This window comes from Epinephelus fuscoguttatus, linkage group LG4 (assembly GCF_011397635.1).
Source record: "Epinephelus fuscoguttatus linkage group LG4, E.fuscoguttatus.final_Chr_v1".
Classification (NCBI taxonomy): Eukaryota; Metazoa; Chordata; class Actinopteri; order Perciformes; family Serranidae; genus Epinephelus; species Epinephelus fuscoguttatus.
Genome location: NC_064755.1, coordinates 25804512 through 25817840, shown reverse-complemented (window position 1 = coordinate 25817840; position 13329 = coordinate 25804512). Strand labels below are relative to the sequence as shown.

Sequence of the window (13329 nt, the reverse complement as noted above, 5' to 3'; positions counted from 1 at the left end):
GAGAGCAGATAGGACGTTAGAGTCTAGTCTACTTTATGGCTGCTCCCGCTGGTAGTGACTCAGTCTCTTTTCAAAGTCATGCAGCGGAGCATCAGTCAGGATGTCCTTTAGTGACTGTAGAGCCCTTACAAGACAAAAACAGATGGAATACAGGATTGTAGGCTGTGCTTTTGGAAATTACAAATTAGTAAAGAATCAGTTCATATTAGATTTGTGATTTGGCACTGGGTAATGTGAATATCCACACATGAAACTCCATCAAGAGTATTCGAGAGCTCACGTAGCACATTCTCACTTCTATACCGGACCTGTGTTAAATCTTAACATTCCAGTGGGAGCAATGTTTGTGTGCTGTTTTAAATTCACAATACCACATTGTTTTCTAACATCTCCAGCAAGCAGCTTGCCACCCAGAAGTGAGCGAGGAATTGAGGATGAAGGCCCTGCAGTATGGCTCTGAGTGCACTGCCGGATACATCAACCTTCTGGAGCAAGTCCTGCAGGTTAGATTGAGACACAGTTACATGTTTCATAAATAAAGGATGGGAGTGTGTAGCAACAGTGTGGAAGAGTGAATCCTCATATTTACTATTGCCAAGTGAGGTTTTCTGGGTCTTATCTGCAGGATTTAATCCTTTGATGCTTGACAAAACCTCCCCGGCTTCCTTACCATGTGTTTACCGTAGCATTACCTGAACTAAAAGAATACGGCTGGTGATATTCTAATGTTTGTCTTATTGCCAGCAAATCCCACAAAAATACCAGAACCAACAATAAATTGATTCTAGAGACAAATATAATCTGTGTAGCCAAAGACTGATGTAGCTTTTTCTTCTTTGCCACATACCTCTACTGTTGTCCAGGAACTATTTAAAACACATAAAAGTTTTACACTGTTACACTGGGTGACTTATTATGGAGGACACGAACACTGTTGTTTCCTCTGGATATATCTCACATATTGTGCACAGTCCTGGTGCTGTAAATACTTAAAACAGTCCCAAACAAATACACTGTTTACACCTGTTTAAGTAACGTGGGGCAGCTGTGGCTCAGAGATAGAGCCACTACCAATTGGAAGATCGATGGTTCAACCCCTGGCTCCTTGAGTCAGCATGTCAAAGTATCCTTGGGCAAGATACTGAACCCAGAATTTCTCCCAATGGATACTCATCTGTGTGTTAGAGTGTGTGAATGGTTACTGAGTAGTAAGTGGCACCTTGTGTGGATAGAGCAGGTCGTCCAACAATCAGAAGGTTGTCAGTTCAATCCCCGGTTCCTCCAGTCAACATGTCAAAGTATCCCTGGGCAAGATACTGAACCCCAGATTGCTTCCAATGGCTGGTCCATTGGTGTGTGAGAGTGTGTGAATGGTTACTGAGTAGCAAGTGACACCTTGTATGGATAGAGCAGGTCGTCCAACAATTGGAAGGTTGGTGGTTCAATCCCCAGCTCCTCCAGTCTGCATGTCGAAGTATCCTTTGGCAAGATACTGAACCCCAAATTGCTCCCAATGACTGTTCATTGGCGTGTCATGCGTGAATGGTTACTGAGTAGGAAGTGGCACCTTGTATGGTAGCCTCGGCCACCAGTGTGTGACTGTGAATGTGACTCAGTAGTGTGTAAAGGGCTTTGAGTGGTCGGAGGACTAGAAAGGCAGTTCATTTAGCCTTTACCATCGACTTAAAACTACACTGCCTCGCAGTGTTAGGAAATTACTCAGCCTTTTTAAGAATTAAGCAATATATTGGTGGTCTGTTTTAAAAGATTAATGTCTTTGAAGAAACAAATAAGTTTGGGGTTGAGTGCCAGTTGTCAGTAAGAAAACTAAAGAATAATGGCAGACTTCAGGAATGACCAGCTATCACCAATGAATGACAAAACTGTTACTTTAAATCTGCTTTATGCCCACAATCTACTTATCAGTCTGTAACCACATTCATCTAAGAATTTAATATATAATATTTTTTTTTATCTTACACCACAGCGTCCCCCTGCAGAAGATCTGATTTAATTTCTCAGCACCTTGTTGCATAAATCTGCATATTAACAATCAGCAAAACTTATTTTCATTAAATTCAGTAGTTCCTAATAACACTCCCAATGCATTGTGTTAAGACAAGTGTGTTGCCATGTAACAGTTGCTAATTGATGTTTTAAGTATCTTAATGAATTATCTCACTTCCATAATTAGTTACTGTAGGAATACATCATGTTGGTTCTGGCAGGACATTAGCCACTAAAAGTACCTTGTGCTATAATTTGTGGTCTGGTATAGAGAGTGTGCTGTCGCTGCATCGCCAAGTCAATTATTAACGCTGCCAAGTTATTTTTTATCTGAACTGTCAGAAATTCATAGAACAGATATAAATGCTTTTTTGTCAGCAATCAGTATCAGCCATGTGGATGTTAGAATAGAGTATTCTTTGCATTCTCATTCATCTTTTGCATCACATTTCCTTGTGCCTCTTTGTTCGTGTATGTGTGTGTGTTCCTATCTGTTGGGCTCTTGTATTCTCAGGTGCTGCACAAACCGATGCCCGAGCAGAAGCAGCAGCTGGCCGCACACTCGAAGCATGTGGCAGCTTGTGTGACGGAGCTCGTCCAGACAGCTGAGGCCATGAAAGGTGAGGCCACACACACACTGTCACACACTCTTACACAAGGCACACAAACAAAAGTTACGCTTGACAACCTTTAGTTACCGGTGACCCTGTTCTGACTGATGTCAGGATTATATGGACCATTTAACACACATGAAAGTTGTGTATATTTAGTATTCCAAGACTTTATGGTACCCTATAAAGCAGTATAATATTATTTTATTAGGAGGCATGCATTGTGCAGAAGCTTGTGCGCTGTCCAAAAATTGTTGGCAGCAGATTTAGGTTTTAAAATGACTGTGAGACATTAAAGCCGCCGCAGTGTAAAACTGGGTGCAGAACACAGTTGATTTGAAGCAAGAGGATTTTCACTAGGAGCCAACTCAATTTGATAAAATGTAAAAAAAAAAAAAAAAATGTATATATATATATATATATATATCACGACAGGATTGTGGAGATGTTAGAGATTAGTCAAAGGAGTCCTAATCCTCTTGTGTATGAATGATATTACAGTTTTATTGAGTTGAGCCACCAAACCTGTCTGCATCCGTAATAAAGAAAGGTCATGAAAATCACTGATTGTGATTGCCGTGCAAATTGTTCCAAATTGCACCAAATGAAGCTCTGTAGGATGGTTATGACACAGAGTGTTTCCTATAGAAGCTACACTACTGCATCTGACAGGAGTAATAGATTGTGTTTGGATGAGAATTAGATTTCAGCGTATAGCCCAAGACCCAGCGGGGCTATCCACTTCACCTCTCTAATGTCCCATGTGCTCTCTCTCTCCCCTCCCCTCTTCCCTTGCTGCCTCAGATGGAGGTAAGTGGGATATGCTGTGGGTTTTTTTTTCTTCCAGATCACCTTTCATAGAGTCAGAAGGGGGTAGTGGAGTAGAAGGCTTGGGGGGTGGGGGCGCAGAACAGATTTCCCCAGAGCTCAACGTAATCTATGAAAACATCATTCCATCTGCTTTACCAAGCTGTTCCCAAACTCCATTTTATGGGCACTTAAAAACCTATAAAAAGACAATGATCCATCAAATGTGCATTTCTTCCAACTTTTGGTTTATTTTATTTAACTTTGAGGCATTACTGTGATACTGTGAGTGTACAGATCTCATGAGCTTTGATGCCTGGATTGTGTAAATGCTATTAAGAAAGTGTCATTTTGACCTCTTGTTACATAAAATGTCACCACTGACTGCACTGGTGTTTATGTTATGATAACCAGCGTCTGGATGTGTCGATCCCTTTCAGGAACAGAGTGTGTGGACCCCGAGGACCCCACTGTCATCGCTGAGACCGAGCTCCTCGGAGCAGCAGCGTCCATTGAAGCTGCAGCCAAGAAACTAGAGCAGCTGAAACCCAGAGCCAAGCCCAAGGTATAAGTGCCCCTCTCAACCCTTTCCACCCACACAACCCCACGCACAGCTTTTTGCCATTAATCAGTGGGGAGACGAAGTGGCCCGGAGGTAGGAAAAGGTGACAGTGACTTTGAAGTGGAGTCATCTTTTTCGGTGACTGAGCTGCTATCTCGATGTCATTAAAGGAAAGAAAGACGTTTCTTCCTTATACACGCAGTGTTGACTCACACTGCCGGTCCAGTGAGCTAACATATGATGCTCGGAAAACTTTCTTCAAAGGCACTTTTGGACATTATTTTGAGTTGTGTTGCTAGGAGACGCAATTACACTGCTGGGTCCTCAAGCTTATGTTGGAATGAGTTCAAATGTGTGATGAACTGTTGTGACCCTTTCTGAAAGAGAGGGCCTCTGTCTTATTGAACTTATTTCCTTTGTTTTATTGCAGTGTTCCTCATTTCTAAACTAAACTGAGGGAGGCTTTTTCAGCTTGTTATTCGCCTCCCCACCACGCTGCGGTATTGCACAGACAACTTTATGACATAATGCTTAAAGAAAACAGGCAAAAGATGGGAGATGGTAGCGAGCGTGCTTTTGGAAAGTGAAATGATGTTTATGTTGTTCTGTATGCAACACAGGATCGTGTTTGTGGTGTGCTGCTGCATGATTGTGTTGTCTGTCTCTGGAGACTGGATAGTTGGATCCTAGTGCTCTTCCTTCTGTGCCTGTAGTGCTTTCCCCCTTTTCTATACCTCTTCCTGTACACACAGTGACTGTCGGTTCACCCCTCTGCCTGTATAATACAAATTAAAGCATATTTGGGTTACCCCATTTTTATTAAAGCCCATATAATGCTCTGTCTCATACTATAATTCCACAGCTACAGACTGCATTTATGAGGACCTTTGTGTTCATGAAAGGGGATTAGTGAAAGGCTTTACCTCTTTTTAGATGTCAGTGTCTCCCTCTAGTGATGTAATAAGAAACAGGTTTTTACCAAAAAACCACACAAATTGAGAATTCCAGTATGTTATTTCCATGGCCTAGAAAAGTTCGATCAATATTTGTGAACATGAGCTACTCTCACTCAAAGCCAGAAACCAGAGAAGTAAGTCCTAAGTATTTGATGCCATCATGTATTAAGTGTGGAGCTGTTCCATAGACAGTGAACTGGAGACTGATTTTGTGGACTCACAGGAAGTCTGTTTTCTTTTTTATACCCAAATTAGCTTTATTCTATTGTAGTGTCCTTAGCTCTGAAACAGAAAATGTTCCCATATACTTAGAACACACCCGTGGCTGCTCGCGGTGTCATCTATAACATCTTTCTGAATTCATTGTCTGTGCAGCAGCTCCAGACTTTATACCCTGTGACATCACCAATTAGATCATTTTGGACTGTATTAACTTTAAAAAATTGCCATAGGCCACCTCTCAAGTGGGGATACCAATGAATTCTACTACATTTATTACATTATATTAATGAAATGAGAGTAGGACAGACATTGAGCTGTTTGCCGTGGACATTTAAATAGTACAAAAGAAAATGGCGATTGTTGTGACGACACATATCAGTAGGACCAGAAGTTTGAGACCTCTATTTTTACACCTGTTTTTCTTACCAAAGAGAAAATACAACCGTACACTAATCCCAGGGTGTCTACAGGTCCTTAAAAAGTCTTAAAATGTCTTAAATTGTGTTTTCTTAACAAAAGGCCTTAAAAAGTCTTAAATTGTCTTAAATTCAGATTTAATGCGTTTTAAATTTTTTCGGTCACATTACCGCGAAAATTTCTCCAGCCTGACAGACCCAGTGACTGTTTACAATCATTGGACAGACCTAAGCATTGCAGTAATAAAAAGCATTTATGGCAGCAATGAGATTTTGTTTTCTTTTTACATTAAACACATTCAACTTAAACTCACCCGATGTTTGCAATTTTTCCTTACTGTTCCTTTTGAACTGACATCAGGAAACACATGTATATGTCCATGCAGGTTTGGTCTTAAATTCCATCAGGTGGTATCAAAAAGATCTTAAAAAGTCTTAAAAGTCTGGCACTACTTTGAAAAAAACCTAATAAAGATATTGTGCTGTCACTGAAATAAGACTAACATTAGCCTAGTTGCCTTGTTAACTCATCGTAAAACCCACTTCATTCAAACTCGACAGAAACAAAATATAACTCGCCATACCCGTCCTAGCTATTCTTGTTGGTCATCTAGTTAGTTAGTTAGTCCACTGTTCCAGCAGCCACCAGTTCTGGTTTGGCCGAAATAAACCCTTTATTCGTTGAGTTAGATGTGAAGACATGCTGACCTGCTGTTTATACCTGCAGTCTCTGCATGTCAGCTGTCCACTGAGCAGCAGCTTTCACTCATTCTTCAGAGGCAGCCTCAGTAACATGTTTTAAAATGAAGTTTATATGGAAGGTGGTCCACTACAATGGCTACAATGGCGACTACTCTGACAACCCTGCCTGATAAGAGTGGGAATGTCCTTTCTACTCTCATTCTATTTCTATTATTTTTACTCATGACCATGCCTTACTGTCACTGATATTCAGAAACTAGCTCAAATATTTGTCCTTCTTTGATCTGTGTGTTCATGTTCCCTGTACACATGATTATTCAGTGATTATTTTCACAAGTATCGCAGTCAACAAAATAGTCTGAAACCATCTCAGAGCATCATGGATGATTTTTTGAAATTGTGATCATGTTTTTTTTTTCCTCGAGACAGAGCCAACAAAACACCAAACACTGAATGATTAGTAGAGGCACTAAGCCACTCTTAAGTCTGTAACAGAGCCCATCACATTATGAAACAGGTGTTATTTGTCTGAAACAGTTTGGATTCTCCTTCCTCCTCCTCCTCCTCCTCCTTCCTCCCTCTCCTCTCTGCTCCTTCGTCCCTCCCACCCTATAAGTACGGAGTGCTCTTCTGCTCCCAGCATGTCTCCTTGCCCTGCCTCCCTCCTCCCTCCCTCCCTCCCTCCCTCTCTGAGCCGTTGTAGACCTGGAAGCCTTCTCTGCAGGGCTCTGTCTGATATGTTTGATATATTAGGTTGTTATTCAGTCCAACTATATATCAAACATATTCCTACAGTGTCCCGCCCTGTCTCCAGCCACGTGTGCCTTATGTGTTTATGGAGGTCTGTGGTCAATCACACGCTGTTGACTGCAGAGATTTGTTAACTGTCCCTGAACTGATGCACTGTGATCTTCATCATGGCGTTCAGGAAATGAGACATAATGTTCGATTGGGCTTTTGGTGGAAAATAAAGTTGAATATTATAGATTGTGCTCAAGGCAGTAGCTACCACTGAGGACACTGAGGTCGTACACTCAGTATTTTGTAAGTTTTAAGAAGCTGGAGGGGGTTACATACTACAATAAAAACTAACACTTGGTGGATATTTTATAGGCTACTTTTTATATTCTCTGTGTACAAATTCTAATGCTTTTAGGACTATTAAAAAATAATGAATAAATGATTCAGTGTTTCCACAACAGGAGTTTATTCCTGGCAGTGTAGAAAAGGCTTTTGGTCCAGCATATTGGGAAGTAGAATTTACAGAGAATACAGTCGAACAGTTAATGACCTGTTTTTAATACTCTGCATATGGTAATAGTATTTAATCTTTTTATTTTTGCCATCATGACTCATGATCTTTTTAATTATAAAACCCTAGTTACGGCCTCAATTGACCTGCTGACACAAAGATAGTTATATTTTTAGTCTTGTCAGTCTAAATGAATATGTGGTTTTACTTTCAGCAGGCAGATGAGACGTTGGATTTTGAGGAGCAGATCTTAGAGGCAGCAAAGTCCATCGCTGCAGCCACCAGCGCTCTTGTTAAATCTGCATCAGCAGCTCAGAGAGAGCTGGTGGCACAGGGCAAGGTCAGTCAATACACCAACTCACACTCTCAGAAAGATTCTTTTCTATTTAAGTAAAGCATCATATAAATTAAGGTTTTTCTTAATGCACTGTCAACCTCAGGTGGGAGCCAACCTAGCAAATGCAGTGGATGACGGCCAGTGGTCACAGGGTCTCATATCGGCTGTAAGTTGCCTTAAACACATTAACAAATCACTGTATAATTATTTAAATGATACATAAGATCATGTGTGAATTTGTTGCTTGCTGTAGGCACGTATGGTAGCAGCAGCCACCAGTAGCCTGTGTGAGGCAGCTAATGCCTCAGTGCAAGGCCATGCCAGCGAGGAGAAGCTCATCTCTTCAGCCAAACAGGTTGCAGCCTCCACAGCTCAGCTGCTGGTGGCCTGCAAGGTGAAGGCTGACCAGGATTCCGAAGCCATGAGGAGGCTGCAGGTAACACACACAAACAGTTTTAATTTATCCACAGAAAGAGTGTGCACACGGATTGCATGCATGCTAACTTTCATTTGTTTGAAGGCTGCCGGCAACGCAGTGAAGCGAGCTTCAGACAACCTGGTGAGGGCAGCTCAGAAAGCAGCATTTGACAAGACAGAAGATGACAGCGTGGTGGTGAAGACCAAATTCGTCGGAGGCATAGCTCAGGTGAGATAAAAATCCTGAAAAAATACCTGCAACAGAAATCATTCCTATTGTGTGGCTTGCCCTTTTCACTGCGTGTTTGCACCTCTCGCTGATATGCCAAAATGCCACAGTCATTTTTCTGAAATCATGATGTGTTGCTGTGGATAAACAGCCCATCAGCTTCATTTCAAAGCTGTTTACCAGGTTTACCAGACACCCACGGCTGCAAAACATCACATTTCTTCAAGACTTGAGATCTGGCTTTCTTTTCATCTCTGCAAAAAAAAAAATTGAAAGTAATTGAAGAGTGGGTGTCTCTTTTTCAAAACTCCAGGGTGCCACAGGAAGCTTTACTTTTCATCTTGACTGATTGAATTGCTGTTGCAGTCAACGGTGCACCCCAGCTGGGCATCACTGAGGCTCACTGTCTCATTAATGTCTTATCATTGTTGCACCGAGGGGCGCTCTGGATGTTTAAACCTGATTGATGGACCACTAGTGATTGACAGCTAATATAACAATATCGGACATGCGGCCCAAAAGTTGTCACAAAATTACCTTTTCATGCCATAATGTTTAAACGCCTCTTTCTACATGCATCACAACTAATCTTCTCTACTTATGTAGATGTAAAGACATTTTTAAGAAGTTTGGTTTAAAAAACATGTTCAGACCAAATTAGCCTATCATTGTTTAATGTTTTAAGTAATACTTTTTTAATAGTACAATGCTATTTTAATGATAAATAAGAAATAAATAAAATGCAGTGTTTATAAGAAAATGACAAGATAAATGACAGCTATGAGTATAGCAAAAGCCACAATCCATTTATAAAAGATGGAAATTGAGTTTAGCTTCACCTAACACATCTGCACCACGCAACCAGCAAAAACTACGGGTTAATCAACCAACCGAACCTGACCCGACCCGCAGTCTGCCAGCTTTATGCATTATAGTAGCACAATTGTCAGGACTGAGTACTGAGACAAGGGCAGAGACACAGACTGAGCGCCATGGCGGGTGTGTTTGTGTGTGAGGGAGAGGGAGGGAGTGACAGAGAGAGGGGCAGAGAAGGTGAAAGGTGGACTATTGCATGCAGTGTTTTGTAGGTTCTGTTCCCCTGTCGGGAGTTATTTTCCCAGTATTCACCGGCTCATTATGCATTATCCCTTACATAACCTGTGATTCATTCATTCATTTTCCCTAACCACTTATCCTGTTAGGGGTCACGGGGGGGCTGGAGCCTTTCCCAGCTGACATTTGGCGAGAGGTGGGGTACACCCTGGACAGGTTGCCTGACTATAGACAGACAACCATTCACACTCACATTCACACTTTCCGACAATTTAAAGTCACCAATTGACCTGCATGTCTTTGTGTTGTGGGAGAAGGCCAGAGTACCCGGAGAAAACCCACACTTACATAGGGAGAACATGCAAACTCCACACAGAGGTACGCCCCCAACCCGGGTTTCAAACCCCTGGGTAACCTGTGATATTTCCTAGTAATCTTACCCGAATCTGCTGTGTGTGCTTTGGGTCAAGGTGATATTAAGATGATAGATGGATATATGAAGTAGCCGTGGGTCAAACATACATATTTGGGGTTGGTCATTCATAACAAAATTCTTTCCCTTTCTATTGTTTCTGGGGCTACTTCAGGATAAGAAGGAAAAAAATGCTATCAACTGTAAGTTGCCTTTGACACGTTCACCATTTACTGTATAAACTTTTTTTTAATGTTACCTGAGATTGTCCCTAAGGGGCAATTTGCGTTGCAGACAATAGTCCAACACAAATACAATATACACTCCACAGCACAAGATCCATATATCTTACACTGACACTGTAATTCATGGAAAAATAAGACACAATGACATGACATTAAGAGCTGTAATTTCTTTAAAAAACCAGTTGCAGATGGAAAAATGGTCTATCTGTTTCTATTAGTGCTACCTTTGGGGAAACTAAACCTCTTCCTGATGGAAACATGTAAGATATATAAGAAGACAAAAAATGCCAGTTACCATAAATACTTGAGATAATGTTTTCCTCCTTAAGTTTTATGCATTCATTAACATTCTGCTGGCCGATGGGGATGCTTTGGCGGGCCGTATGCAGCCCAGAGGCCGCCAGTTGACGATCGCTGCCATAAGCCGTACTTTGTCACTAAAAGATCTTTTATTTTTCTCCAATGTGTTGTGCTTAGAGTTAACAGGCTGTACAGTGAGCTGAATACTGTGCAGCTTTTGGTTTTCCATATCAAGCTATCCACAGGAATGGGATTATGATGAGCAAGTGTAAGGCACATTTTCCTGTCAGCTGTTCCCGTTCTCCTCAGATCATCGCGGCTCAGGAGGAGATGCTGAGGAAGGAGCGAGAGTTGGAGGAAGCCCGGAAGAAGCTGGCTCAGATCCGACAGCAGCAGTACAAGTTCCTGCCCAGCGAGCTGAGGGAGGATGAGGGCTGATTGGCAGGCGGGACGTGCGTACCGCGCCGATGACACCCTCTCGTCACGGGGAAGAGATGTTGCCGATGTACGATTGGCTGCTTTGCTCTCATATAACCGAGGAATATACAGCACTTGAAACAGGCCTGTTTTTGGTGAGAAAAACAAGTGCCTGTGCTCCGTAGTGTATTTGTGTGCGTGTATGTATGTGTGTGTGACGTGCGTATGTATTTGTCAGTGAACAGCATTGACATTCAGAGCTCGATATGGAGGTGGTTGTTACAGTGTAAGCAAGTCGAGACAGTATGATAAAGTTGTATGATAAACGTATCATTGCTTTGTGAGTGTTACTGCATCATGAGCATTACCGACTGTTACAATCACGAAGATGTTACGAATGCAGAAATCCTCTATAATCACTGAATGTTCTATTATTGTTGAAGGTTTAGAGCAAATAGAAATGAGCTGATGATAAATCTGCAACTGGCAGAGCAAACCTAAGGGTCCATAGCTTGTATTCTAAATGTAAAAACCTCAAGGGGTTGATAAAAAGGCAGGAGGAGGATGCCTCATTTCACCACTGGCTTGCATGCACCATAATGTCTATACATATCAGTGAAGCTACTAACCAATAGAGTAGTTTAGCGTGGAAAGGCACTTGTATTTTACTAATAAAAATGTGAATTTGGGGTTCGCTGTTAAACGAGCAAACCTTTAGAAATCAAGGATTCTGATTCAACTATGTTGTCCAGCTTGACGCCAAAAAGCAAGAGGTTTTGATTGAGTAAATAGCAAAATTTAAAAACAAAACACCACTAGCCACTGCTAGCTACACAGATATTTATTCTTGGCATATTTTTCCTGAAGAGCAGACTGGTGTTATTCAAAGAATCTGGACTATATGTGACCAAATATGTCATGCTGCTTGATACATCATGTCGCTTCATGTTCTTCCCTCACGTACACAGAGCTGTGTAAGGAATATATGTTTACATTACGTGTCATGTTTGTTCTCTCATGTCTTCATGTTTTGATTCCTCTCCCATTAACACTGGCCAGATTTTGTTCGGGTACCCACTGTACTGTACACACATACACACATATACAGAGATAGTTATTCTCCACCAGTCACTGCCCTGTCATGGTAAAGGCATTTCCACTTTCGGCTGACTGTCTATAGCAATACATTACACTGAATATCCTAGCGAGATAATAATGAGAGTCTGCGCTGTTATTGGTTGTAAGATTGGTTATGTGCAATGATATTTGGCTTTGGGCTCTTGAATGAAACGAGCATACGTTATGCACTGAAGTTGCTCATAAATACGCACTGAAGACGGCAATTTAAAGCTTCCATTATATTAAATGTAGGACGTTCTCCTTACAAACTAGAAGGAAATAGCTTCAAGCTCTGATTGAGGAAACTAATTCTTTTTTTTTCCTTTAGTATATTAATGTATAATATATTGGGAATTTTAAGCAGTTCATCTCGTCAGTCTGTCCATGCCAGTGTCTGGACTGCATTGTGTACTAGTGCCTTACTTGAGTCTGCCCTGCGAGCAGCTGAAGATCAGGCTGAGTGGGAGCCTGAGCCTTGTCCTCTCTGGATCCGAACATTATGCCAGTCTAATCCCCACTGGGGTCTTAATAAACTGTCACCAAGTCCTTTGCCATACAATACAATGCCTTGGCTGGTGGCCTCTTTGCCTACAATATTAAAAATGCTGATATAAAAGGGCATCTGTGGATACCTTAGGATTTAGAGACCATGTTGGAAGACTAACACTAGACTGCATTCCATGAGCATGTGGCAATTTGTGTTTTGAAGTCGAGAAATTTGTTGAAATCATTATGCCAGGTCCCTCTTAAATGTTGGACTTAATAACTTCCTTGTTTCATTGTCTAACCACTATTAAAAAAATGAATACGTTTTTATCAGTAAATGTAAGAATTACCCTGAAATATATTGTCTAACTGATTTGTCCGAGTATTAACGGAAATAGAACAAGTTACTAGCTCTGTTATGAATAGGTGTTGTGCTTTCTTTAACAGACTGCATTAGTTTTATGATTTGATGCTGTATGTATAATATTTATCTGGTCACAAAAGTATTTTTTGTATTCACCAAAAATAAAGAGTTTCAAACAACCAGTACGGGTAAGGTTATTTTGTTCCTCTGTCCATATTGATGAATGTCGTTGACAAAAGATAACAATAACACACCATGTCACAAAGCTCAAATCATCTTAAGCTTGTTTCCTGAACATGACAATGAGTTCACTGTGCTCCAGCTGCCTCCACATTCACCAGATCTCAACCCAACAGAGCATGAATGGGATGTGCTGGAACAGGAGATTCATATCATGAATGTGCAGCTGCCAAAA

At 41.2% G+C, this 13329-nt stretch overlaps 1 protein-coding gene across 5 annotated transcripts in view; it reads left to right on the top strand.

Moving 5' to 3' along the window:
• The window catches only part of tln2b (talin 2b), a 112603-nt gene extending 99507 nt beyond the window's left edge, over positions 1–13096 (top strand). For 4 of the 5 annotated variants that reach the window (XM_049574914.1, XM_049574910.1, XM_049574911.1 and 1 more), the window contains exons 50-57: positions 396–503; positions 2522–2627; positions 3866–3990; positions 7750–7875; positions 7976–8038; positions 8126–8308; positions 8393–8518; positions 10838–13096. In XM_049574914.1, the coding sequence (XP_049430871.1) occupies positions 396–503; positions 2522–2627; positions 3866–3990; positions 7750–7875; positions 7976–8038; positions 8126–8308; positions 8393–8518; positions 10838–10966 (966 nt within the window). In that variant the 3' untranslated portion in view covers positions 10967–13096. The remainder of the gene's footprint in view (positions 1–395; positions 504–2521; positions 2628–3865; positions 3991–7749; positions 7876–7975; positions 8039–8125; positions 8309–8392; positions 8519–10837) is intronic. The other variant, XM_049574913.1, reaches the window with a different exon arrangement.
• The last annotated feature ends 233 nt before the right edge of the window (positions 13097–13329 follow it).